The following is a 24,562-nucleotide window of genomic DNA, read 5'->3' as shown; positions in this document are numbered from 1 at the left end:
GCGGGGGGGGGGGCGGGGGGGGGGGGGGGGGGGGGGGGCATTAGAGCGCGCACACACAATTTTGGTTTAAATTAGTAGAGAAAGGGTGGTTGTTTTTTCTCCCTTAACGTTTGCAAACCTCCTTTAAGACCTAACAGATTAAAGAAATGCAGTAATACGGACATTTAGGACCCAAAATCATTAACAAGAACGTGAAGGTGCACAAATTCCTTTCTGGTTCCAGGTGATCTGCAGTTCAGAAGAGGGGAGCCTGACCTGGCCTGAGGGTTTTATTCCAAGTGACTGTTAAAAGCTGTTTTTAACCAAGAGATTTAAGGCTCATCAGTAAGCCTCTGTTCTACAGAGAGCACATGGCATTCAAAGCTCTCAACTGGTGACAACTCTGTAGTTAACAGCAGAGGTTCCTCCTCATGAAAGAGATGCAAATGACTCCTATAATTAATATATTAGCAATTCCATTAAGTCATCTATACCTAGCAATAAAACTTGCAAGAAACATAAATAATTACAACACAACTTTTTCCTATGGAGCCAGGTGTTTGGAGTCAGTGGATTCTTGACATTGCAACACACTTGTTCACAGCCAGGGTAAAGGTTCGTGAGCAATGAAGTGTTCAGCATCCCGTCTGTGAAGCACCAGGCGCTTGGCAAACATACTCCACAGAAGCCCTGCCAAGACGAAACGCCACGCGAGCATTACCAGCACAATACCAGAAGGGAATCTGAGATCACTGTTTCAAACTTTTTATTTTTTTAACCTTAGAAGTCAAGGCCAGAAAAACACATATACTACAGCGTAGATTATCTCAGCCCACAGGTAAATATAAAGCAAGCTGTATATTGAAAATTATAATTTACAAGCAGTGATGTAGTAAGAGCTACTGCACTTTTGGAAAGGCTCATGAACATTTTGCTTCTTATTATATCCGCAAGACACTCCTTGCTCCAAGAAAAAGGAGGCATTAACAGCATGACAGACTTACAAAAGCTTCACTGCAAGTCACTAGGTGTGAATTTTTCATCTAGTCTTTTTTGCTTTGATTTCAAGGATCCTTTACAGGATAAAAAGGCAGATTCTACAAGCACACCACCACCTGTTGAAAGAGCATCTTCAAATGGCATTTCAGCGCACATCTTTTAATAAAAACATACCAGAAGAATACATGTAAGACACCATGTCAGTAGAACAGTACATCCTTTTCTATAAGGCTGCTTATATCTAATTATGGTAATCCAGGCCACCTCCTCCCCCAGTGCCTTTCTGTTTGTATTTGGTTTTGTATTTGTATTTGGAGAGGAGAGAGAATGCAGAACAGAATCTTTCCCCATCCATTGTCACCACCTTCCTGAGCTGGATTTCAGCTAGGGGCAATGGGAGATTTAGAAGCACTTCTCCATCTTCAGAATTTAAGAGCCTAATTTATCATTGCAATTCCTGCTGGAACTGTTGTCTGCAACATGAGACAAGATACAGTGGATTTAACACACTTCCAGGTTATGTATAAGGGATGCAATTTCAGCATAAACTGCCAAACCCACCCAAAATAGGTTTACTTTAGCTTAGTCTCGAGTTCAAAAGAAGCAAGGCCATGGCACCAGAAGCTTCAGTTCAGTCCCTACACTCCCACTCACAGTCCCAGGTACTTAACCACGCAGCTGGTCTCACTGCATCTGCCACTGGTACCCTCATCTGCTCCTTAAAACTAGCAGTGATAAGCCTGAATAGAGAGACATGTCAGTATAAAAATTCCTCAGAGACAGGCTTAGCAACTCAATAACTGCTAATCACATGAACAGCTTTCTGAGGGGTGAAACAAAGATGGAAAGTGGTTTCTCCCTATACCAAGTTGGAAAGATTAAAATTAATCATCACTGCCTCCCTGGCCTTCCCTCTGAGCCCTCTCAAAGCTCTAACACAAAGTTAACAGTGGAAATGTTTGTTTTAATGCAAATGCAAACGTGGTTATTGTAGCCCAAATGCAGACAGCCACGCTGCTCCCAAGACACACACATGAGATCCTGTGTTCTCAGAAGTGCCATCCCCTACAAGCGGTCGGGGTATGACCCTGTGGCACTGCAACACGACATTATTTCTCCCTGAGCCGTGGGAGAGTTCAGCTTCAGCTCATATAGGAAATGGGGAAGGTACAGATAAGGGCAACTGTTGCCCTCAAAGTACAGCAGGTGAAACATCAACCCAACAGAAAGCGGAACGGGCTCTAATCTACAATCTCAGCCACATCAGCTTCTCTTGGCTGAAGGCACTAGTAAATTTAGGCAGGAGCAGCGTGGGAGTACGCATGCATGCACGTGCACACAAGCATAGCAATGTCCTGGCAGCAGCGCACACCGTGTGCCACAGAAGCATTTTTGCAGGGTTACAGAATTACCCAGGTGAGCTCTTTAATCCTGTTTTTCCATTTTTATTCAGCAAAACAGTCATGCATTTAGAGACTACATAAAATTTGATTCATTATCTTAAGATGTTTCACTAAAAAGAACAATCCAGAAGAGATTAAATTTCAGCTAAATGTAGCTTCTTGCAGCTGGTGAGCTTTTTTTATAGCACTGTATGTATTGTATCCATTCCTGGCAGCAATCACAAAACAGGAAACAGAGAAGTTGAAAGTCTCAGAATTGTGCATTCTCAATTAGATGAGACTGCTTCCTTCGAGAGGGTAATGTGAAACAGAAGTAACAAAGCAAAACAAGAACAATCTCCTTTGTGCTGCACACAGATTACATCATTATTCATATGAATTCCTTGCACATTATTCCTTTTGTCTCCTGCACTGACCAAGCCTTTTCCCTTTCCAAAAAAGCCTCCGGACAGTTTCGTAAAGGGTTAAAGCTTAAAAAGGGAGGAAATTAAAAAAAAAAAAAAAAATCCTTGTTAAAGAATCCAGCAGTGCAAATGAAACCGAAAGACTCTGTACATACACGATGGCCACAACAGCTAAAAAATAAACCCGTCAGCCTGGATGAAAAGCTGAAACTCATAGTTAAAAGCAGTTTAAGAAACGTGTTTAATGTTTCCACTCGGCTCAAAAAAAAAAAAAATCTGTTGCAAAATGCACATTGAAATCAAGAGTGAGCTTTAGTGATTTAAGGATGCTGAAAGCCATAACGCTATAAAAAAAGGCCAGATGTTCCAGGAATACTACTATATTCTGCAATTCCCTTTGAAGTTAAAGAAAAAAAAAGAAAAAAAAAAGGCAAAAAGCCGCACCAAAAATAACCCTGCTCCTTTTCAAGTCACTTGCCTCTCAAAATAGCCTGCACTATTAAAAAAAAAAAAAAAAAAAAAAAGTAAAATAAAAGCCCGCGGCCGCCAGATGAGAGGAAGCGAGGGAAGGCAGCGGCGGCCACCCGCCGCAGGGCCACGCTCCCAGTACAGCCCAGCAGAGCCCAGCAGAGCCCGGGGCAGGCGTGGGAGCGGCGGGGCGGCGCGCGCAGCCATCAGGCGCAGGCACAGCTCCGCCGCCGCCGCCGGCCGCCTGTTACCAGGCGAGCGCAGCCAATCGCCGTCGCCGGCGAGCACAAGATGGCCTTTGAACTCCCCACCAGCAACTTCCTGCTGTTTTTAGAGTACACACAGTGCAATGCAGTATGTCTGTCAGCTATGCGGCACAAAGGAACAGCCATTTTGTGACTCAACTGGACCCGCACCAAAATGCCAGGCAGGGCAGCCTTCCCCTCTCCTTTCGCGGGGAACGGGGGCTTCCCGAGCACCACCGAAACGGGAAAGGGATGCCCTCGGCTGTCATCGGCAGCCAGGGAGGGCGGTTTTCGTTTAACCTCTTCGTTTCCCTCCTCCCCCCGCCCCCCAAATCCTCCTCTTTCGTGTGTAACTACATCTTCATAAAATGGCTGCCACGTAAAACGAGGGTGTTCTGCTCTGCGAAGGCTGCAGCACGGACTGCAGAGCACTCTGCCTCTGTAAGGTGGCCGCTGAGCAAAAAAACCACCATTTCAGACCTCAGACTTCCACCTCTCTGAACAGAAAACAGGCTGAGATCTAACCCACCCCAACCTTTTTTTCCCCCCAAAAATGATGTTTTAGTGCTAGAGAAGGCAAGAGCTGGACACAGACGCAAGGGTTTGTTCAGCCCTGCAGCTTCTGTAGCAGAAACCATTCTCACACCAGGGCATTTAGGAGGTGCAACAGGGAACTGCAACAGACACGGGCCAGGAGAAACTAGAAGAACAACGTATCCACCGCATGTTACTTGCTATCCCCTACAAAACTCAGTCCCGAGCTTCGGGGGGACCCCAGCCTGCCTCTCACCTCTGAAGTTCACATGAGGGTTGCACCATGGATGTACCCTCTCACACCACCTGCCTTTCAGAAATGCAGCACAGAAGATGCTAGAAAACACACCAGGATTTCGCTCAATTATTTAATGCAAGTCCCAGGTACACAGGTAGTGGTTATTAGTAACTGCAGCGTACCAACTTTTATCCAAGGTAGAGAAAGTTGCATGAAATCAATCAGCTTCAAGTTTGGAAAGATTTACTGTCAATATACAAAGGACAGGTGTTGCTGTTCATCTAGAAAGGCACCAAGTACACCCTGCAGCTTTACAAACCATAAAGTGTTAACGCCATTTTCCTCCCCAAGAATAATCATCTGGTTTGGGACAATTCTCAGGTGTTTTTGTTTATTCAGCATATATACCTTTGCGCTTTCTTAGGACAGGAAAGGTAGGAATCAATTCCAAACACATTCCCCAGTTAGGACACTAAGGTGGTGTATAGGAATTACATTTTCTTCTGCTTTGACACCTTCCTCTCATCCTGCATTTTTGCTTCTCCAGCCCAGGTGAACGGCACCAGCCATATCCACCTTTCCCACCCGTCTCCATCACCCAGGCCTCCCACCAGGGTTTGTGTAACAAGACTTCCCCTATTTCCACAAATGCTGAGCTGGTCTCACAACTGGGGAGAAAGCTGGCCAGCAGCACATGAAGTAGAGACATCAGTGCATTTCTGGACTACAGTAAAGCAAAGTGGTGGCTTTACTTCCTAGAAATCATTTCCCCTACAACTTCAAGTCAACCTCAGGAAGTAAAGCCCATTTTACGACATTCAGCTGACTCACAGCTCAAAAATAAGCTCAACAGGGCTCACTTACAAATACCCTGTGCTCAATTGTTCCCACATTTCAAGTGAGTGGATGTTACCCACAGCAGGTTTATTTTGAGAAAAAATTGTGAAGGGGGAGAAGGGTAACCTCACACAACAGGTGTTACATGTAAATTGATCAATTATGATAAATAACCTTTCAAGGAAAACACCAAAAGCACACATGAGACACTATGCAAATATAATACCCCCTAAGGACAAAAAACCCAAAGGTCTTCATTCTGTGGAACTACTGCTAGATGTCTGCAGTTTAATCTCCTATTTAGCGTAATAGTTCTAACACCGATAAAATACCTTAGTTTAGATTTCCTGAACAAGTTATACCCATTATTGCTCTTGCTGATAATCTGCACTTTAAAAAAAAAAGCATAAAGGCTTAAATAAGCTGAATCATTAGTAATTTTTTTAAAAACTGACTTTTTAAGCAATATTTTGTGTGCAGTATTTACAGTAATATAAAGATAGCACGGTTTCAAAGTCTGGTGTGTTTTTAAACTGCATTATTATAAAAGGTCTGTATGGGTGCTGTATGTAATGGTTCAACAGTCCCTGAGGCTGATTTAGTTAATAATCATTTCAAATTAAACAAACTTACCCATATCCATTTTAGGTTTTAAAATTTGACTGCAATTTTAATACATCCAAAATACCATCCAAGTTTATGCTAGACAGTTACAGTAATTTGATAATATATATATTCCCACAGTATTTCAAGTTTGTGTGTTTAAGGAAGGTTAAATACTGGACATCAAGAATACTATTCAAACACCTGCAAACATCACATAGAGCACATGTGATACAACAGACAGTTCAGAATTATTTTTTATTAGTGTTGGTTAAAAATTATTGAAGACAACACCAGAGAAAAATAAACAGGCCACGATTCAATTAAAATTAACAAAATGCAAAACTCAAGTGTATTTACAAACCAGAAAACAAAAATGCATATAGTTTAATTTCCAATTTTTGAAAAAGCCGACCCTTTAAATACAAAATGAGCAATTCAGTAATTATACTTCTGCATTCCTAGCAAACAAACATTTCCAGTATTTCATACTTTTCCCACACCAAGGTTAAGTTTATAAAAATCTGTAAAGAATCTCATTACTCAACAAAAGTAAATAAAAACACTCTGAGCAAAAAATACATTAAACAAACAAGCAAAGCATTTGGAGCCTCTTGTTAACAGTCCCAGCATGTATTTTATGATACGAAATGCTATCACCAGCAGGAGAAAGTCTGGTTAAATTGTATAAAAATATTCTAAAATACCTAAACAGTATCAAAGTTCTACAAGCTCAAATAAAATTTGAAGTAAGGAGTATCAGACAAACAGGCATTTTCCAGTTTATATTTTAAAATGAGCTTTTTTTCATTCATGTAACTTTTTCTTGTGTCTATTTACTATAATTTACTACTACACCAGGCTTCTGTATGGCCCTCAGTTAAAGTTTAGACTTCTAAGATTCTTCAAAGAAAAATTTGCCTTGTATGTAAAATGGTGCAATGCAGCAATGCCTAACCGACAAGGTCATTTTTCACAGCACAAAAAACCTAAAAACTGAAATTCAAAAGCTGGAAAAACATAATACAGATGAAAGGGCTCCCCTGAATAAAGGTACAGTACCTTTTGACTATGACATGGGCCCTTAAGTCACAACACAACTTTCAGAAATTGCTACCAAAAAAAATTAGGGTGTGGCATGCTAACAATCTCAAGGTCATTCCTTAAAAAGGAAGCAAAATCCGTAAAATGTTTTGTATTAAGCACTGACAGTAACCCAAAGCTGTCAAAGTAAACAGGGTATTCACAGGTTTTGCAAAAAAAAAAAAAAGTAAGTTGATAGATCATACCTCGATGCATTGCTGTGGACTGAACCCTCCTCTCCTTGGCTTTTGTCCTTATTTCTCATCATCTTTTTATTCTTAAATATTAAGAGGGGGTCAGGGGTGTCTGTTTGCTTTGAAGTCCTGTGCCCAGGTATTTACTGTCAAAAGTTGAAAGAAAGGTAAGGTCCCAGTTCGTTTCACTGGCTTTCATTATCAGGAACAAAGTCCTGACGCTGCAATGATATTGTTATAACAATACACAACACTGATCAACACGGCAAAACGGAGATTTAAAACAAATAATCGTTTTTAGAAGAAAAATCCGAGAATAAACACAGTAGAGAAGCATCCTGCAAACTTTCCCAAAGTAACACTGGATGCAAATAATCTCTGTATCTTATTGCGTCATCCCAATACAGCTCAAATCGGTCGAAAATCAAAGTACTCAAAACGGCAGAAATCTAAAAATTATTATTATTAATTGCTCACCTACCTGATCCATGCACCGCCGCCAGGACCAAGTCGATATTAGTTTCGGGTAGTGGAAAAACATTAGATCCAAAATATTTAAAGTTATAATGATAAAATACGAATTTCAGAGAATGAAAAAAAATATATATTCTAATCCCAAAAATATGCCGCTGATAAAGCAAAAGAAGCGATAATTAGTACAAAAATGTCCGGGGGAAAAAGCTCATTAGGAGAGCGCACAAAAATGGAGGTACGCCATGGCTTCTAAGCTGGAAAAACAACGACCTGGGCTCTCTCCACGGCTTCTTCTTTCCAGCAAGGCACGAAAAGGGAGCCCTCAAAAGCTGCTTTTCTGCCCGAAAAAGGTCCGCTCGGCCCCCGATTAGTGCCTAGGAGAGGCAAGGGGCTGTGGGGGCCCCCTGAGGCTGCCCGAAAGTTAGGGAAAGTTGCGTAAAGTGTTGGGGAAGGCACGGAGCTGAGCGCGCTCTCTCTAAGGCACAGCCGCCATCTAGAGCTCCTTCCCAGCTCTGAGCTCTGCCTTTGATTGACACTCTCTACATTTACCCCACAACTCAGGTGATGTACCATAGACCCACCCCTTCATTTCTACCAAAAAAAGAGATAGCCTCCACCTAAAGGGTGCCTGCTACCCCCACAGCCCTGGCTTCTTCCAACTACCCCAGCTGAAGGGGCACCTTAACCCCATGTGGCTCAGGCACCCTTTTGAAACCAGAAAGAAATGGAATTTGTGCCTTTTGTTTTAAAGATTTGCTAAATATTTCAGTGCCTGGGCTAAAATTACTTCCTCCCTGGACAGGAAGTGGTGCTGTTACAAGCCATTTTGAAAGAATGGAAGTGGAGCTAACAGCCATGCAGCCAGCAACAACCCACCTTGGGGCTCACCCCACCAAAGGGGTAGCTTTTTTTCAATTCAGTGGCAGTACCCCCAGACAATAGCTCCACCATTCATCACCCAACACTTGCACTTAAAGCTTGGGACATGGGCATCACACTCTCCTAAGCAAGCCCCGCATGGCTGACAAACCCCTCCAGCTCGACAGCGCCTCCCTAGTGGTTCTCCCCAACAACAAAAACCCAACAGCTACACAATTTTCATCTGTTTTGTGAAGGCACTACTGTAAAGTAAGTCTGACACCATTAAAAGGGTTATTTCTAATTCACTTTCTTAACCCATTAATGTTCATTAACAGATTTTAACACAACAAATGAATTTTAAAGCCGTATAATAGCTGAGCTGCAGAACTGGAAATCAAACAACATCTCAAATACAACATCCTAGTACTGAGAGGATGTATCACACAGGAAATGGAGGCGATCCAAGCATCCCCTAACCACTTGTATTCTCAGTACCAGTTGTCTTTCCACAAGCAACAGACTCCTTAAAGTGCAAGGACATCTTGCATATTCGTAAGCAGCACGACAAGACAGTGAAATCAGACACTGGGGGAATGCTGGAGGAGAAGGGGGTAAATGAGCTAGTTTGGGCTTCTCTGGAGACATCCATGGCACAGCATCCCAACAGCCTAAAAAAACTGGCTTCCACCAGTAGAACCAAGATAGTCCCCATCAACTCCTCCACACACTTGCCATTCACGTCCTCCAACAACCTACCATCTTTCCACATCAAGGGGTTTGAGAAGGAATGCTCTGTTGCCACAGTCCATTTTAAAGAATTTCACTTTACCAATTATTTACAGAAGACCCCTTGCACCTAAACTACAAGAACTGAAAAACACCATGCAAGACCATTCCAAGCAATCTGGGGTAACACTAAGGAAATCCACTCATCTGAATGGGGATCCCTTTAGGTTGGTCCCAGTATCCAACTCCGCCATATAACACATGGCAAAACCAAACTTGAGCAAGCATGTATCACCAAAATGGCTGGATTAAACAGGTACAAACAATTCATCATGGTAAAAATAGATATTTACAAAGAAGTCTGAACAAGCCAAATGGTTAAACACACACAATGGGGATTTGTTTGGTTTTGTTTGTGTGTTGTTTGTTTTTAAAAGAAAACACCTAGGTCATCTCAGCACCAGGTTTGTCAACTTGGCCCTGCAGCATAAAACAAAGACAACTACGAATTTCAGGTGAAACATACATAGGAAGGCAGCTACAGTTTAACTATCTGATCCACAAGAAACTTGAAAGGAAATTTGATTTTTGAACATTAGAACCATTTTAAAATTTGTAAAAGTTAACATGTCGTCTGTAGCAGTACCAAAAATAACTCAATTTTTTCTCATCAGATACATGGTACAGTGTCATGCAGCTAAGCCTACATTCAATAGCAGTGAAGCAGATTGCACACTCATACAAGAACAATTTTAAGATCAGATAGACTACTTAGGAAGTCTGTTGTCCAGGAAATCTGTTGAAAAGTTTCTGTACCCATGTACAACCAAAGAAGCATACCTAAAAAAGTTACACAAAACATTCAAGTACTCATTTATTGTCTTATTTGCCCAGCCTTCAGTTGTTATCAATACCATCTTAAAATAACCTCAGAAAGTTCAGCAGAAGTACCCTGACAATAAGCCAACTACTGAAAAAACCCTAACATTAAGCACCTGAATGAACAAACCAGCGAATAAAAATTCATTGGAAGTCATGGCAAAGTTAACATAATTTGCAAATGAAAAACACATTTTAAATCAAGTACAGCACAAAATTTTACCTTGCCTTTAGTGCTTAGCAGCTAAAGTTTTCTCACTTTAATAGCAACCAAAAACGTAACCCACTTCAATATCAACACAATAATAATTAAAAAAAAAATTCAGCCAGAAAGGACAAACACAAAGTGTGAAAGAAACCAAAACCTTTTATTAAGTCACTTAAAAAAAATTACATTTCTCCAAAGGGATAGCAACAGATCTCTTGCCAAATGAATTTGCCTGTTATGCATACACAACTGAGAGTAAAATTTTGCCACCCAGTCCTCAAACAGATCCATCATTGGATAGTCACTGATACAGTCCCCTGATTAATTCAAGTGCAAAGTCCATTTGATAGGATGATCACAACCCAGATCTTCTCTGGTTTAACAACACGAGAGTCCATGTTTTAACATCCTTTTCTTGGACAGACATATCACAGCACTCATGCATTAGTCCATTTCCTCAACCTCTCAATCAACAGTGGAACTCCCATCTTGGTGTCTCATTCGTAGACTCCTTTTGACACTCTTCATCTGATTGGATTCTTTATGGAAAATTAAAAGAAAAATGCTGTTGGAATACAGATCATATCTTTAAACTAAGACATTCAACTACCATACCTTGAAGATAGTTTAAACATATAACTGACACTTCATTCCATATTACACATTCCAGAACATCTACTTTTGTCATGGACAAACAATGTCAAATCATCAGTTCAAGAGTCAAAAATACAAACTTTAACCAAAACTATAAAGAAGTAGAGGAAGAACTATTAGAAGTTCAAGAACCCTTTCAGGCTCCATAAATTCCATTTTAAATTTCTCTATAGTGTTAAAACACTAGAGAAATCAATAGTGGGAAATCTGAGATATTTGCTCTGGCAACCATCTTTATTGGACTGATCCATCTACTAAAGCTGACACTTCTTAGTGGAAAACCAAGTTTATTGTAATAAGCCAAATTTTTTAACTACTGCCAATGCTCCTTTCTTCAAAGGCATAGATCCATCAAAACCAATGTAATAGGCATGAAAACTGGTTTCTTATATATATATACAGATGGTGACTGGAGACAAGACATTCCACCATCTTAACCCAGTTTTCCAGCTCATGAAAGACATACAATGCAACAGCAAACACACACTTATAAAACAAATGGAATGACTGGTTTAGTTACTGGTGGCAAAGGACATGTCAGAACTCAGATGAAAACGGTAACAAGTTACACCAGTTGCCTTTAGCAAGGCTACCATGCTACTCCTGATCCATATTCAAGCTTCACTCTTCATGTAACAGCAACCAAGCCCACAGGTGAGTGACAAACCAAATTGATCAAACAACTTCCACATGGATAAATACAAACCAAATGTCCCCTTTACATTTTCTTCCAGGAAAAATAAGCTCATGTACTTAAAAAGCAAAAAAAACCCCTCCTCCTCCTAACATGCAAAAATCAAGTACAGGAAGTTACTAAGTGTTAAGAACATCATTTTAAGACCAATGTTAACTGTAGAAGAGACTGACATACAAAAAAGGCTTTAAAATGTCTTCATGATTTTGAGTATCTGCACTCAAACGTCAATTTATTTTTTTGAATGTGTATAGCTTTAACCTCATTTTAGCCTGAAAGCCAACTCCATCACTATGTTGTTCCCCTGATAATCCTGGGCAGATTCTCACAGCAAGTGATACAGAAATTACCCACAGTACAGCAAAAATCAGTGGAGCCATCTAGTGGTCTCTGCCTCATCATTCTAGTTTCCCCATTCTCATTTCAAAATAACCAGTTACAGCAAAGCAAACAGCAATGGAACTAGTGTTACAAGCCTCAGTCTGACTTTCACAACTGCCCTTATGTCCTGTTTTATATTCCTCTATAGACTTCCTTGTTTTAAATACAATGGAAAAGAAGTACAGCACACAGAAGTGGAATACAGGATCTGGTAATTCACTTTGCATTGTACAACATGCGCAGTTCTAATAGCATTCAACCACAGGATCTTCACATTTTCAGAACCAGAAATTGAACATTCAAGTTTGCAGAAATTCTTTGGTTCAAGCATTCAACTCATCCTCAGTTCATACAGCAATTAAATATTTTGAAATGTTTTCTTCCCTCCTCCACCCCCCACTGAATAAACAGGTTTTGGGGGTTGTTTTGGTTTGGGGGTTTTTTTTTAGTTCTTATTGGTATACTAGCCTAATTTCAAACCCATTTAGGCATTTGAAGATAAATTAAAACTTTGAATAATTTTTAATGTTAATGCCTTGACTGAGGTACCAAAACATGAAAAATAAACCACCACAAAGTTGTCCATTACTGTCACAATCAAATATTCAGAAGTACTAACATGAGCACAGTGGAAATCCCATAAATAAGACCGATAAAATAGTTTTTATAGTTATTGTAAGAAGCTTAACATAAGGAAATTTAATTACTGGCATCAGCTTTCCCCGCCTCTCAAAATATAATTTAGTTACATATTAGTCAACCTTAAAAGGCTGTTTTCAGTTGGGTTAGCCTTCTGCATTAGACACTAATGAGATATGCCAAATGCAATTTAAGGGCAAATTTCCCTAGTAGGTTCACCTACATTTGGCTGCACCAAAAACTTTGCAAGTAACCCCACCACATTAATTTTAAACTCTTCTCTTGACCTTGTAAAATAATTAGCAGTAAACAGAACTGATGATATATTATAATTAAGAACATGCTACAACAGCCCCTGTTCTAAGAGTTATTCATACATAAAAAAGATGCTATACTAATGGCCAAAATATTAATAGCAATCCATTCACTTTTTCATGCAAAATCTACATTTGCTTTAAAATATTTCAGAGCATTTGTTTACTTATGAATTAAGGCACATTTTACTAAGAAGTTCTGATAATGTTGCAAAAATATACTCCTCCACTAAGACATACTGCAATGATCCTACACTTAAGGTAGCCACTGAAGAGCCCAATTTTTTTGCTAGATGACATGAGTATTTCATTCCTTCTGTAACATCAATTAGGCATCATCCCATTTGTCAAGCTTATATTATCTACTATTTACTGTATTTGTTTCCAAACACAGTATTTTGGTCATGGTAAATAAGGCACTTGGGTAGTCATGTAATACTTTCAGTTTCCATCACATCACTGGTAACATATTGAAATTCTGTGTCAATGGACAGAAACCATTCACAACCATGCCCAAAGGTTTAATGCAACAGTTTTGAAACATCTGAGTTTACAAAGTTTTTCTCTTCAGTTTTCTGTAATTATTTGTTGCTCTACCTATTTAGAGACAACAGCAATAAAAGACATCCCTTATGGCCAAAAACATGGCTTCAGCCATTTCATGTCTATTGGAACCTTGCATTTCTGAAAGTGCAAGATTGAAGGCCAATCACAACATGTAAAGGCATCAGCACAAGTGCATAAGACACCAATACATTTACAAAGTTTTCCAGGGTGAGACCTCTCACATTCTGAGGCTTGAATTTAAAAACCAAGGTGACATACTGCTAGTAAAGGGAATTCACTCCAACAGAGGGAGCTGAATGGACAGAATGAGGTTCTGAGCAAACCAAACCTGAAGTTCTACACTTCAAAGCTCATTAAAGCAAGATTTTTTTCTCAAAAACACATCTCTGGTAACTTGTACACTAGAGGAAAAAGCAGGAGTGCCCTTTATTGACATCTGAAGTCCATAATGACATTACGCCCAATCTTTAAAAGAAACTCAAGTACTCCGGGCAGTCCTAAGTTTGATCTGATGTTCAGTAAGCACAGCAGTAAAAGCACAACTCATGTAGGATCAGGTATTCTTAGCTGAGAAAGGCTGTTTGCCAGGTTTCTCAGATTTAGAGATTAATTTCAGGTAAGATGTGACTTTATAGATGCACTCTTTTGTGGGTATTATTTTTAAATAATAAATTTTATTGCATTAAGCAAAGTATACCAACTTCAATAAAGCTCCTGCTGTTTTCAAGTATTTCCTCCCTTCAAGTAAAAAAACAAAGTTTAAAAAAAAAAAAAATCAGTGCTGCAACTAAACATTGTTTATGTTAACCAGAGAGGGTAATACTAGATCTTTAAAGATCCATACATTTAGATGTTTTTATAAATGCATTCTGAAGCAACTTCTTTTGAAGACAACTGTTTCTTTAAGTCAATAACAGTTTCACATTCACCCCTTCCTTTAAGGAAGGATTATAAAACAGAAAAGGATGGAAGAATTACTCAGTATGTAACTGAAGAGCCAAATTCCTGCTCAAGAAACCAGATCTGACAACAACTAATTTACAATCCAATGAGAGAAGACAGAAAAAATGCCCAAAGATAGATGTAGGAAACAGATGAAGATTAATATAAAAATGGAACATGAGTCACATGTTTAGAGATTATAGCAGGTTGGGGGGGGGGGGGGGGAGGCAACAGTGGACAACATAGGAAGAGGTTTGAGAAACAGCTGGAAGGAGTAACATTTACTTCTAACATAGCAAGAAATAGGCTGTTCTACACATACCTGCAGTGTGAAAAATGGCTTATGACTTCTGAAAGAACAAAGTAATAAAACTTACAGAACACAGCAGAAGAGATGAAACACTAATCAAAGATTGTCGAAACGGAGCACATGTACACACAGTAAGAACTTAATTCCTCAAAGTTCATGAATTCTACTCTTTTGCTTCAGGACTGAAAACTCAGTGATAAAATTGGTTCAAAATGAAATATACCTAAAAGCAGCACAAGGCCACATCAACATGGCCTAGCAAGGTTTGCACCTTACCCCCACATACTCCTTTTTACTTTCAAAACAGCTCTACACTAGCCTCCACATCATGTGAGTGGACTAGAAGAAAGCATGGGACTTTAGAGTACGAACAGGGAGTAGCTGCTTTTCTAGCACCTGAGGCAGCATAGATGCAGTTTGTACAAGGTAAGCATGGTTGCTGAAGGTCTCTGCTAACATACAGAGCCATTGGACAGTTAAAAATCACTATCATCTATCCACTGAAACAAGAGAATATTTGCATCTTGGAACAACATTTTCTCAAGCTGTCTGCAGTCTAAAGAAGGCATTAGTCAATCAGGTAGCACGTCAAACTGAAAGAACTGTCTCCAAGAAACTGTCTCTTTTAAAGAAAAGCATATATTCCGAAGCATAGTTGTACAGGGAACAGAGCTTCCCGCTAAAAAAAAGTTAATTCATGTACACAAAATGCAATGGATGCCCCAATTAAAAATGTAGAATCAAGAAGTCTGAATTTTAAGCAGACAGGAAGACAAAAGGACTTCGGTCTTTCCAGAGACAACTCCCAAGAGAGTCACAGAATGTGCCAGAGACAGCAAAACGTCATCAAGACCAAATTCCTTTTAGTTAAGGAAACTGAAGAAAATCCTATCCCCATATCTATCCAGTATAGAACTGAATGTATTTTTCTACTCAAGTCTGCCAATTTTGCATTTTGACTATATGAGGAATGATTCCTAAAATGAAATCTATCAGCTAGAAGTTTAATACAGGAAACTGTATCAGCATTACATACCATTTTCTGCAACGCTGAAGCTTTATGAATGAAGAACAGAAACAGAACAATCATAGAACAGAAGACAGTTACTATCTGCTCAGACTCTCACTGATCCTCACAGAAGCAAAAAAGGACAACATGAGATGCTCATAAGACAAATTCTTCCTGCTATGATACTTTCCACACCATTTGTTATCCAAATTGTGTGTAGTACTTCTCTGTAGAGACAGGTATTTGTGTACCAAAACCTTCTGAACAAGCAAACTGATTTAACAGTTCTCAACAAAATCTGGAGTCAAATCACAGAAGCAGAAGACCAATGAACTACAATTAGATATGAAAGCTGTTCTCCAGCGAGACAGGTTGAGAGTACTATCCAAGTATAGCTTCATTTCCTAAGAACCCAGCAAGAATGATCCTGTGGTCCTTCTAACTGAACCTTCTAGAAACACACATGCACGCACAGACACACTTTAAGGAACTTTAGGATGTATTCAGCCAAAAACTTGAGCAAGTTAAACATTACAGCCATGTGTGTTTGTAGGGTTTCTTTTAAAGCTAAAAAGTAAAAGTTATTAGGAATAACAACTTACCAGCGCTTCAATCAAGAGCAGTTATTTTGCTTACAGTGAGTAAATCAATTCCTCAACACATCTGTAGGGAAAAGGATATATTAAACACTCGAATTAAAAGAAAACTAAAAAATAATAATAAAAAAACTTTCGGAACTAGAAGACCAGAGCACTAGCATGAGAGTATTACAAAAGCCCTATCCACAAATGAGGGGAAAAAAAAAAAGTCCCCAGCAGATCGTAGCATACAGTACCGAAGACATTTCTGTAAAAAATGTCAAGTATCACTAGGCAACCCATTATCAAAGAACCTGTGCAAACCACCCAAAGAATTCAGACCTGTACACAAATTCCTCGAGAAACAAAGCAACAACAACAAAAAAATATTTTTTTTAATTTTTGAGAAAGATCAATCAATCAGGCATCAAGTGGAAGTATGCTTCAACTAACTGATCTGCCCTTCACGTAAAAATAAAATACTCTTTTTACTGAGAGGTGGTATCAGCTAGATGAAGTGGAATTATTTAACACACTGATATGTAACAAGTTACCTACTCTATATCTCAAAGTGATCTGCATGTGGACAAGGCTCAAATTTGAAAACTTGATTTTGAAAATGCTTACTAGCAATCCACATCAATAAACATTTAATCAAAATCATCTTAAACAGAGGTAGGAAGATTAAAATAAGACCTAAAACTCTAAAACAAATTTCACCTGCATGAAGTCATCCTCTATCATGAGCCATACAAGTTATCCACCTCACATGTACAAGCAAAAAACTGTTTCTCTCATGATCTCTCAGAATCTACTTATATTGGAATATAGCCTCAAATACATAAAAATTAATGAACCTGTTCAGTGATAGCATACTGTGCATTATTTTCTACAATCTTCTAAATTCTCGTCTTCAAATTGATAGCTACTCAGATGCACAGAAAGCAAGCTGTGATGAACAGAACTGCAATTTCTTTGTTGATGTAATTTACTTGAAATTATTAATATGGAAAAAGATCCCTTTAGAAAGGGGAAATGATAAAAAAATCATAGTAGTAAACTGGCACAAACATCTAGAATTTCCAAACAAACATGAAATTTAGAAGTTTAAAACATGCATTTAAATGTGACCCAACAGTTATTATTAAATGGAAGCACAAAACTGAAGTACTTCTAAAATGGTGGATGGGCATTTTGTAGAAGAAACACAACATGGTTGCTAGACTTTGATCATCCAAGAGGCATCTATCAGTCATGCCAAGCATAAGAAATGAACTAGATAAAGAGGTTTACTTATGCCCTTCAAATCTCCTTCTGTCCTATACGTACCATTTCACGCAAAAAAAAGCCACTCAGAAACTGCGATTTAATATATGAAGACTAGGTAAAAGTTAATGATGAAAAGACTTTCAACTTACAGCTCTCAGCCATTTTTAATAATTTACAGCACAGCTAAACATACACCATCTGCATTCAAGTTTGTTCCTGTTCTCTTTAATTCTAGAGTTAGCATCCAGTTATAGTAATTTCACAAAAACTTTAATGAGGATACTTAATATGGCTTTATACTACCACAGAGGAACAGCTTCCTCTACTGAAAAAGTTACCAAGGCTCAACCAGAGCACATTCTTCTGACCTCAGCAAAATTTTGCAAAAGGAATCTAATATGTTAGGATGGTATCACTTGGTAGTAGTAAGACTTCTCTACTCTGAAGTGAACAGATGAACCAAACAATGAGTTTTGTAAAAACAGCACCAAGATGTTAATAACATATTACATTTCATTCATATGATCATGAGTGATCAATTTTCCACCATTATAAAATATACCACTGTATTTTGAGTTTTTGAATTTTAATATCCAAAACACATTCATTCCTGAACTACAGAATGCATCACAAAAGCTGAAGGTTTATGCCAAGAGCCACAAACTATAGCTAGAAAACACAAGTTTCAGATGAAAAAAATTAGCCTTTCAGATAAATGCCTGTATTTCCTATTTAATTCTATTTATTTAATAAATGTCAAACTGAAAATCTTTTAATCAGACTACTCACAGTAATTGTTGTAACCCCTTCGTGATTAAAAAATCCATCCCTTATTTAAAAACAAACATGGATTTACTTTTTTTTTAAGGTAGCCTTATAGTTGTGGCTTATATTTATTTTTAAATTATAGAATGACATGTCGTAAGTACCGTACAGCCTACTCCACATAAACCATGCCTTGCATCATAGGTCCATGACTCGTCACCAAAAGATTGGCACTGCCAGCTCTAAGAACCAGGAAAGTGCATCTCCTTTAACAGCATGAGGTAAGGTCAGATGTTCTAAAGCTATTTACCCCATGTCAGAGTCTTTCTTGGGATAAATTAAGAAAGTATTTTGGCAAACATGAAATATATCACTACACCAATGTTTTTCGATATAAGCTGCCAATGCTACAAATTCATTCTATGAGATACTTATATGGCTTTGTAACAACATAGAAGAACAGCTTCCTCTACTGAAAAAGTTATTAAGACGTGACCAGAGAGCATTCTTCTGACCTCATCAATCCTCATTAGTATGCTGTAGGGTGGTCATGAACTTAAAACTTTCCTCAAGTCCCCTGTAGTGTGCATCTAGCCTACTGAGGTCTACCTAACCAAAAGATCAAGCTGCCATTTACTAGGTGAAAACATGTTGTTCCTACAGGAAAAGGGAGCTCCAAAGAGCTCACAAAAGTAACAGGGGACATACAAAACTGGGTTTATTATAACATCTATTCAGCACAAACAGCATCATGATGATATAGGAAATATGTAAGATCATTAAGATCAAAGTGCTCAATTTCATATTCATCATAAAACACTCAGGTCAGTCAAGATGACTCTTCTTTTGAGCACTGAATTTTTTATTTTTTTTTTTAAGAGCAGGTCCATTGAAAGTTGCAGCTTTAGACATTTAAGGATTTAACATTAGGAATACAAGTCTTGAGTTTGACAAATTCAGTCCCATCATTACTATCAGACTTTTATGTGAATCAGGCTAGTCTTGCCTTTATTGTAATAGACTGTGCAATATCTGGTCATTTTGACGCTCTAAACTGAAAATTTGCATGGGATTTCACCTATGTTCTGCTGTTCTTCTCAAGGTAACAGACCATTTCTAACACAAACTTCTAATTCTCAAACTTCCCATCAGACAGTTACACAATGAAAGTCTAGAACATACCTAACAGCCTTGTTCAATAGCTGTGTTTTGTTGCAGGACATCCATGGTGTATGGTACATGTCTAATCTCTGTAAATATTATTTGAAATCTGCCTTGCATATTAGCAGTGACTTACTGCAGATAAAGATTTATTAAAACCTAGAGAGACATTTTTAAAAAGCATATGCAAAATTGGTATATGACTTCTCTTATATGAACAGGCTGAAGCCTTCATCCAAGCCACAGGGATTCACAACATCTGTTTTCTTAAGTTATTGTGATAAATTATGTAATTTTTAAAAGCAAATTATCAAGAGTATTTTTGAGAATCCTGATAGACATGTCTTCATGAAGACACCTTACACTTTGAAATTCTGAACATGTATTGAAGTACATTAGCATGCTAAGCTGTGAAAAGGAACCCGTCAAGACAGGCAAACAAGATCCCCAACTTTTAATTACACAGTGGTGAAAGCATGACTCAAATGTAACATGTTACTCTGTCTCTAAATGCAGAACCTTAAAGTGTAAAAAAAGAAATTAAAAAAAAAAAATCAAACATTAGAAAGACGATTTGTTTATACTGCAAGAAGGACAGTAAGATACTTCATAACGACTGGGTGCAGGTTTAGGCTTTTAGAGTAAAACTTACACTGAAAAGAGAATTTCTAAGTTTAATGTATAAAAACAATTTCTTGGAAAGGAAAAGCTTATGAGTGTCACTTGCTAATGAACCAATACCTTGAACTGAAGGAAAAGCATTTCTAAAATTTGATTGGACTTAGTAGATATGGCAATCCTCATAAGCACAGCTTTATTTTACAACACGTTGACATGGTCATTTCAGATTCTTTAAAAAAGTCTTATTTATGAGTGACCATAAAAATCTTACAAGATGTGAAAGAAGACATTAACATTACTGTATCTAGTACTTGCTAACAGTTTTCAAATGCACTAAAGCTTGAAAGAAAATTCAACACAGTAAAACATTGTAACAAATGTTCAATGTTTATTTTGCTAAAAAAAGAAAAATTACTTCCAGGATAATAAAAAAACCCACCAAAAAACAACCCGCAACACAGTATAACATACCTGGTATGCACAGCACGGAATTTTGCTCAAGGTCTTTTACCCAAATAGCCATCTGAATCTTTGGAAGCAAGAACAATATCCAGTAGTAGCCTCTAAAGAAAAAAAAAAACAAAACCAAGTTTGTCTGAAAACAAAGGTCCATACAGATTTTACCTACAGTTTTAACATTCTTGATTAATATAAACTTTTTTATAACACATAAAGTGTGTTACGATTAATAAAAATTTTACCCACAGTACAAAAATGTAAGTCTATCCTTGCCAAGCATTAGCATTCAGGTCTCCAAAATCGAGACATAGGCCCCAAAAATCTCCTTCTGTATGAATACCTGAAATCTCGGGTCATTACCATCATACACAAATTCTACAATATCCCCAAGCATTAATGTGACAAACTCATTAAGTACAAAAAACAAACAATTTTAAAAGTTCTATGCACGTTTTCACTGGTGAAATGGGACATATGGAACTTCTGGGTTTATATGAACATACTGTCATTTCCCACCAAATACAATGCATATGTATGTGTATACATCTATAAAAAAATAACAATCCACTTATTAAATAGCCTTAGTAAACTAAAATTTATACAGAAGTAGTTAGCACAAACATCTCATTATTTCAAGACAGTCTAGCCATATCTGCAAAAAAAGGCTTTAAAAAATTCCAGATAATTTATAAAATGGGTCCACTCCAATTTAAAAATGATGTTTTTTTCTTCCCACCTGCACAGCAGCCAAAAAGGCAAATCCCAAGATCAAAAAAATAACAAGGAAATTAACATACTACAAGTTATAACCACTCTTACCTAAGAAAATAAGGTATGAACGATTCTTCTGGAAGCCAGTCAGGAAATAAGGTATTGTTCACGGAATTCTACCTAAAAAAAAAAAGAAAGTATCAAAATTTTCAGCATTTTGCTTCAGAAAAGCAGAACAAGTCAGATACTTGAAATTTATTGATCTTTAGGTAATTAAGTTAGGAAAAACTTATGATAGCAGTAACTGTATCTTTAGAACTCAACTCTAAAAATAAAAGTACGGGTGGCTGTACATACTTGGCTGAAGAAAAACACTGGAGATGAAGAGTGACTGACATACAACATGCATGATCTATGTTTTTGCATGAATAACTGCAATCTGCTCTTCTGTCTCCCATTACTTTAATTTTGAATGACTTAAAGATCAAATGCCTAGCCAATTTGTGATTTTTTTCTTCTTGAGTAATTTATCACACAATACCTCTCAGTCCTTGTACTTTTTTTCACATTAAAGTCTTTAGAAGTAGGCTATGCAAAATTAAATAAAACCTCTAGTGATGGCAAAGTAATTTGAAAATGGCTTCTGTCATCAGCTTCTCTGAATTTCAAGTCATAAGTTACTTGATCTCCCCCCAAAAAGATATCTTTTTTGCCCTTCAGAATACAGTTTCAAAGCCTTCAGCTTCTTTAACCTTTAATCAGATCCCAAACTATGCTCTTTAACACAAGGAACACCATATTTGCACTACCTCTAGCCAACTTTTCTCGCCTTTTGTGAAAAGGCTTAACATTTTATTTTGCAGCAGTCACATTTATCACCATTATTTTGTACTCTAGAAGTCTGGCATAATTCTGTAAATATGCGGGTAATTTAAAAAAACATTTTAATGTTACATTAGAAGATATTTAAATATAAATTAAAATTCCTACACCTTGTATATACAAAAATGCACAACTATTGAATAAAATATGTTAATAATTAAAAGCAATCTATTTTCAGAGACACTTAGCTGCTATTTTATTTTCAGTAGCTGAAAGAAACAACTCAAAGCTATTTTAAAAATTATCTCCTAATGTATTAAAAAATAAAAATAAAAAAATACAGCAGACACCCACCTAAAGCTAGAACTTTCTTTTCAGCAAAGTGTGTATGTCTCAACCTGTTCTACACTGCAGAACTGTTGCTGGGGTTATAAAAGCACCATAATCCAAATCTAAAATAAAGATACCAAACACTTTGCATAAAGATGATAGAAGTCCAATGGTTGCTGAAACTTGTATTTATATTTCCAGAAAAAAAAAGCCAACTTTCACAGTTGTAATGACGGATTCATATTTGCAGAGAAGTACAGAAAAATGTAGATTTACCTCCAACTGCAATATTTAAAACCTGCACGGAGTTTTATAATCCTGTACAAGTGTACACCAGATAAATCAACAAATATGGCTATACGCAATCTCCAATTAAAACTCAAGTTCTTAATATTTACCTCTTGCTCTACTACAGTGACTTTTTATACCTCTGGAATTACAATTTTACCCTTAAATTGATAATTGCTGAATGCGAGCCAATGCAAAACAAACATTAGGCATTCCATTTAAACTTGCATTTTTAGAAAGTCTTGCAATAGGTGTTGTACAACTTCTAAATTATTAACCATCGAAACAATGATAAAAATGCTACGTAAACAGAAACGACTGCAAGCTCCCTGAAAAATGCACAAACTGAATACTAAAAACAAAACTGACACCCAATAAATGCTTTTTAAAAGCTTTTAATGTCACACACAAACGCATTTGTTTCTTTATCATGTAATTCGTATTTAAGTAACTGCCTTTTCTTCTCATAGTTTCGCCAAAATCACAACTGTAGTATTTTGCCAACTTTAAACTGTAGACTTGGCATGACCGAGCTTTGTTTTTTTTAAGCTTGTAAGTTTTTGCATTGCAGTTTTAATTGCAAAATCATATTGCACGTAATTCTTAAGAGTTTTCTTTAAAGTTCTGCACCTGAACTGCTGTTTTTCAAGTGAAGTAAATTTCTATCTATTGTTTCGGTAAAGTACCGAGCTGTCTCATCCGCAGCCTGTTTTTTCTTACTGGTTTAGAAAGAGTTAAAAGCCAACACCCCACAAAAAAAACACCAAGTTTTATTTTTAAGAGAAAAGGACATGGCGTCTTTGTTCTTACAAACTACGAAAACACATCCCCATCTGAGCAGCAATGGGCAACAAATGCTCTTTAAACAGATACGGGCTTGGGGCGAAACATTTAACTGATGATGTAGTACAGTCTTCACCTCTCCCCCCCTCCCTTTACTGCTGCATTGGAGTTATAAGCTGGTTTGCAGATGCCCCCCTTCCATGCTGCACTGGAGGGGAACAGGTCTGCAGCCCCCCCTCTCCTCACTGCTGCACTGGGGAACCCGTCTGCAGCTGCCCCCCATCCTCTGTGCTGCATTGGGGGACGGGGTGTGCGGAGACCCCTCGGTGCTGCATGGGGGGGGGGGAGCGCTCTGCAGCCCGGGAACCGACGAGTGTCACCGGGGCGGTCGCCGAGCTGGGCTCCCTCTGCGGCACCCCTTCGCCCGCCGCTCCCTCCCCAAACCGCGCGGCTCCCCCCTTACCCGAAAGGGGTCACGGAGACGAAGGGGGGTCCCCAAGGCTCCCCTCAGGGAGCGGCGAGGGGGGGCAGGGAGAGGCAGGCGCCCCCTCCCCCTCCCGGCTCCAAGGACATTTTGTTTTTCCTCCCAAGGACAAAGGACAATGAGAAGCGAGCAGACTCAGGCACTTACCCGGCGAAGAGCAGCCCGTCGGCAGGCAACGGGGGCCCTGAGGACGGGGCGCTGCTCCCCTCCTCGCCCTGCCCGCGGCGAAGGACGGCCCCGCGCCCGCCCGGCGAGGGAAGAGGCGCGGGCAGGGCTCCGGAGCCCGGCGCCATTACCCTCCGCTCGTCGGCAGCCCCGCACGGCAGCCCGGCTCGCCGCCCTCCGTCGCCCCGGAACCCCCAGAGTGCCGGGCCTGACTTGGCCCCCGAGACCGGCACCCGGAGCGCTCGCCGGGCCTCCCCGCTCCGAGCCACGGGGAAAGCGCCCGGGAGCCCGGCTGCAGCTGCGGCTGCTTCCCCGGCCATCTTGTGCCGTGTGTGTGAGAGAGTCTCTCCGTCTCCTCTCAACTCCTTCCTCCCCTCCCCCCCGCACAACATGGCCGCCCGCTCACTACTCACTGCGGCGAGGAAGGGGCGGGCCCGCGCCCCTGCCCCCTACCTACGGCGCGCAGCGCAGCGCCCCCCCC

General features: G+C 39.0%; 1 protein-coding gene across 7 annotated transcripts in view; it reads right to left on the bottom strand.

Moving 5' to 3' along the window:
• CHD2 (chromodomain helicase DNA binding protein 2) overlaps positions 1–24,190 on the bottom strand; it is a 73,417-nt gene extending 49,227 nt beyond the window's left edge. For 3 of the 7 annotated variants that reach the window (XM_010571995.1, XM_010572002.1, XM_010572003.1), the window contains exons 1-5: positions 24,064–24,190; positions 21,318–21,389; positions 20,511–20,600; positions 16,248–16,308; positions 7,000–7,133 (exon numbers count right to left, since the gene is read on the bottom strand). In XM_010571995.1, coding sequence (XP_010570297.1) covers positions 7,000–7,061 — 62 coding nt within the window. In that variant the 5' untranslated portion in view covers positions 7,062–7,133; positions 16,248–16,308; positions 20,511–20,600; positions 21,318–21,389; positions 24,064–24,190. Of the gene's footprint in view, positions 1–6,999; positions 7,134–7,468; positions 8,441–16,247; positions 16,309–20,510; positions 20,601–21,317; positions 21,390–24,063 lie in introns of those variants that run through there. The other 4 variants (XM_010571998.1, XM_010571997.1, XM_010571996.1 and 1 more) reach the window with 4 other exon arrangements.
• Positions 24,191–24,562: the final 372 nt, after the last annotated feature.

The sequence above is a fragment of the Haliaeetus leucocephalus genome, unplaced genomic scaffold, assembly GCF_000737465.1.
Source record: "Haliaeetus leucocephalus isolate CR32 unplaced genomic scaffold, Haliaeetus_leucocephalus-4.0 Scaffold339, whole genome shotgun sequence".
NCBI classification, from domain to species: Eukaryota; Metazoa; Chordata; class Aves; order Accipitriformes; family Accipitridae; genus Haliaeetus; species Haliaeetus leucocephalus.
Note: the sequence above shows the minus strand (reverse complement) of the source record. Positions and strands in the feature narration are given on the sequence as shown.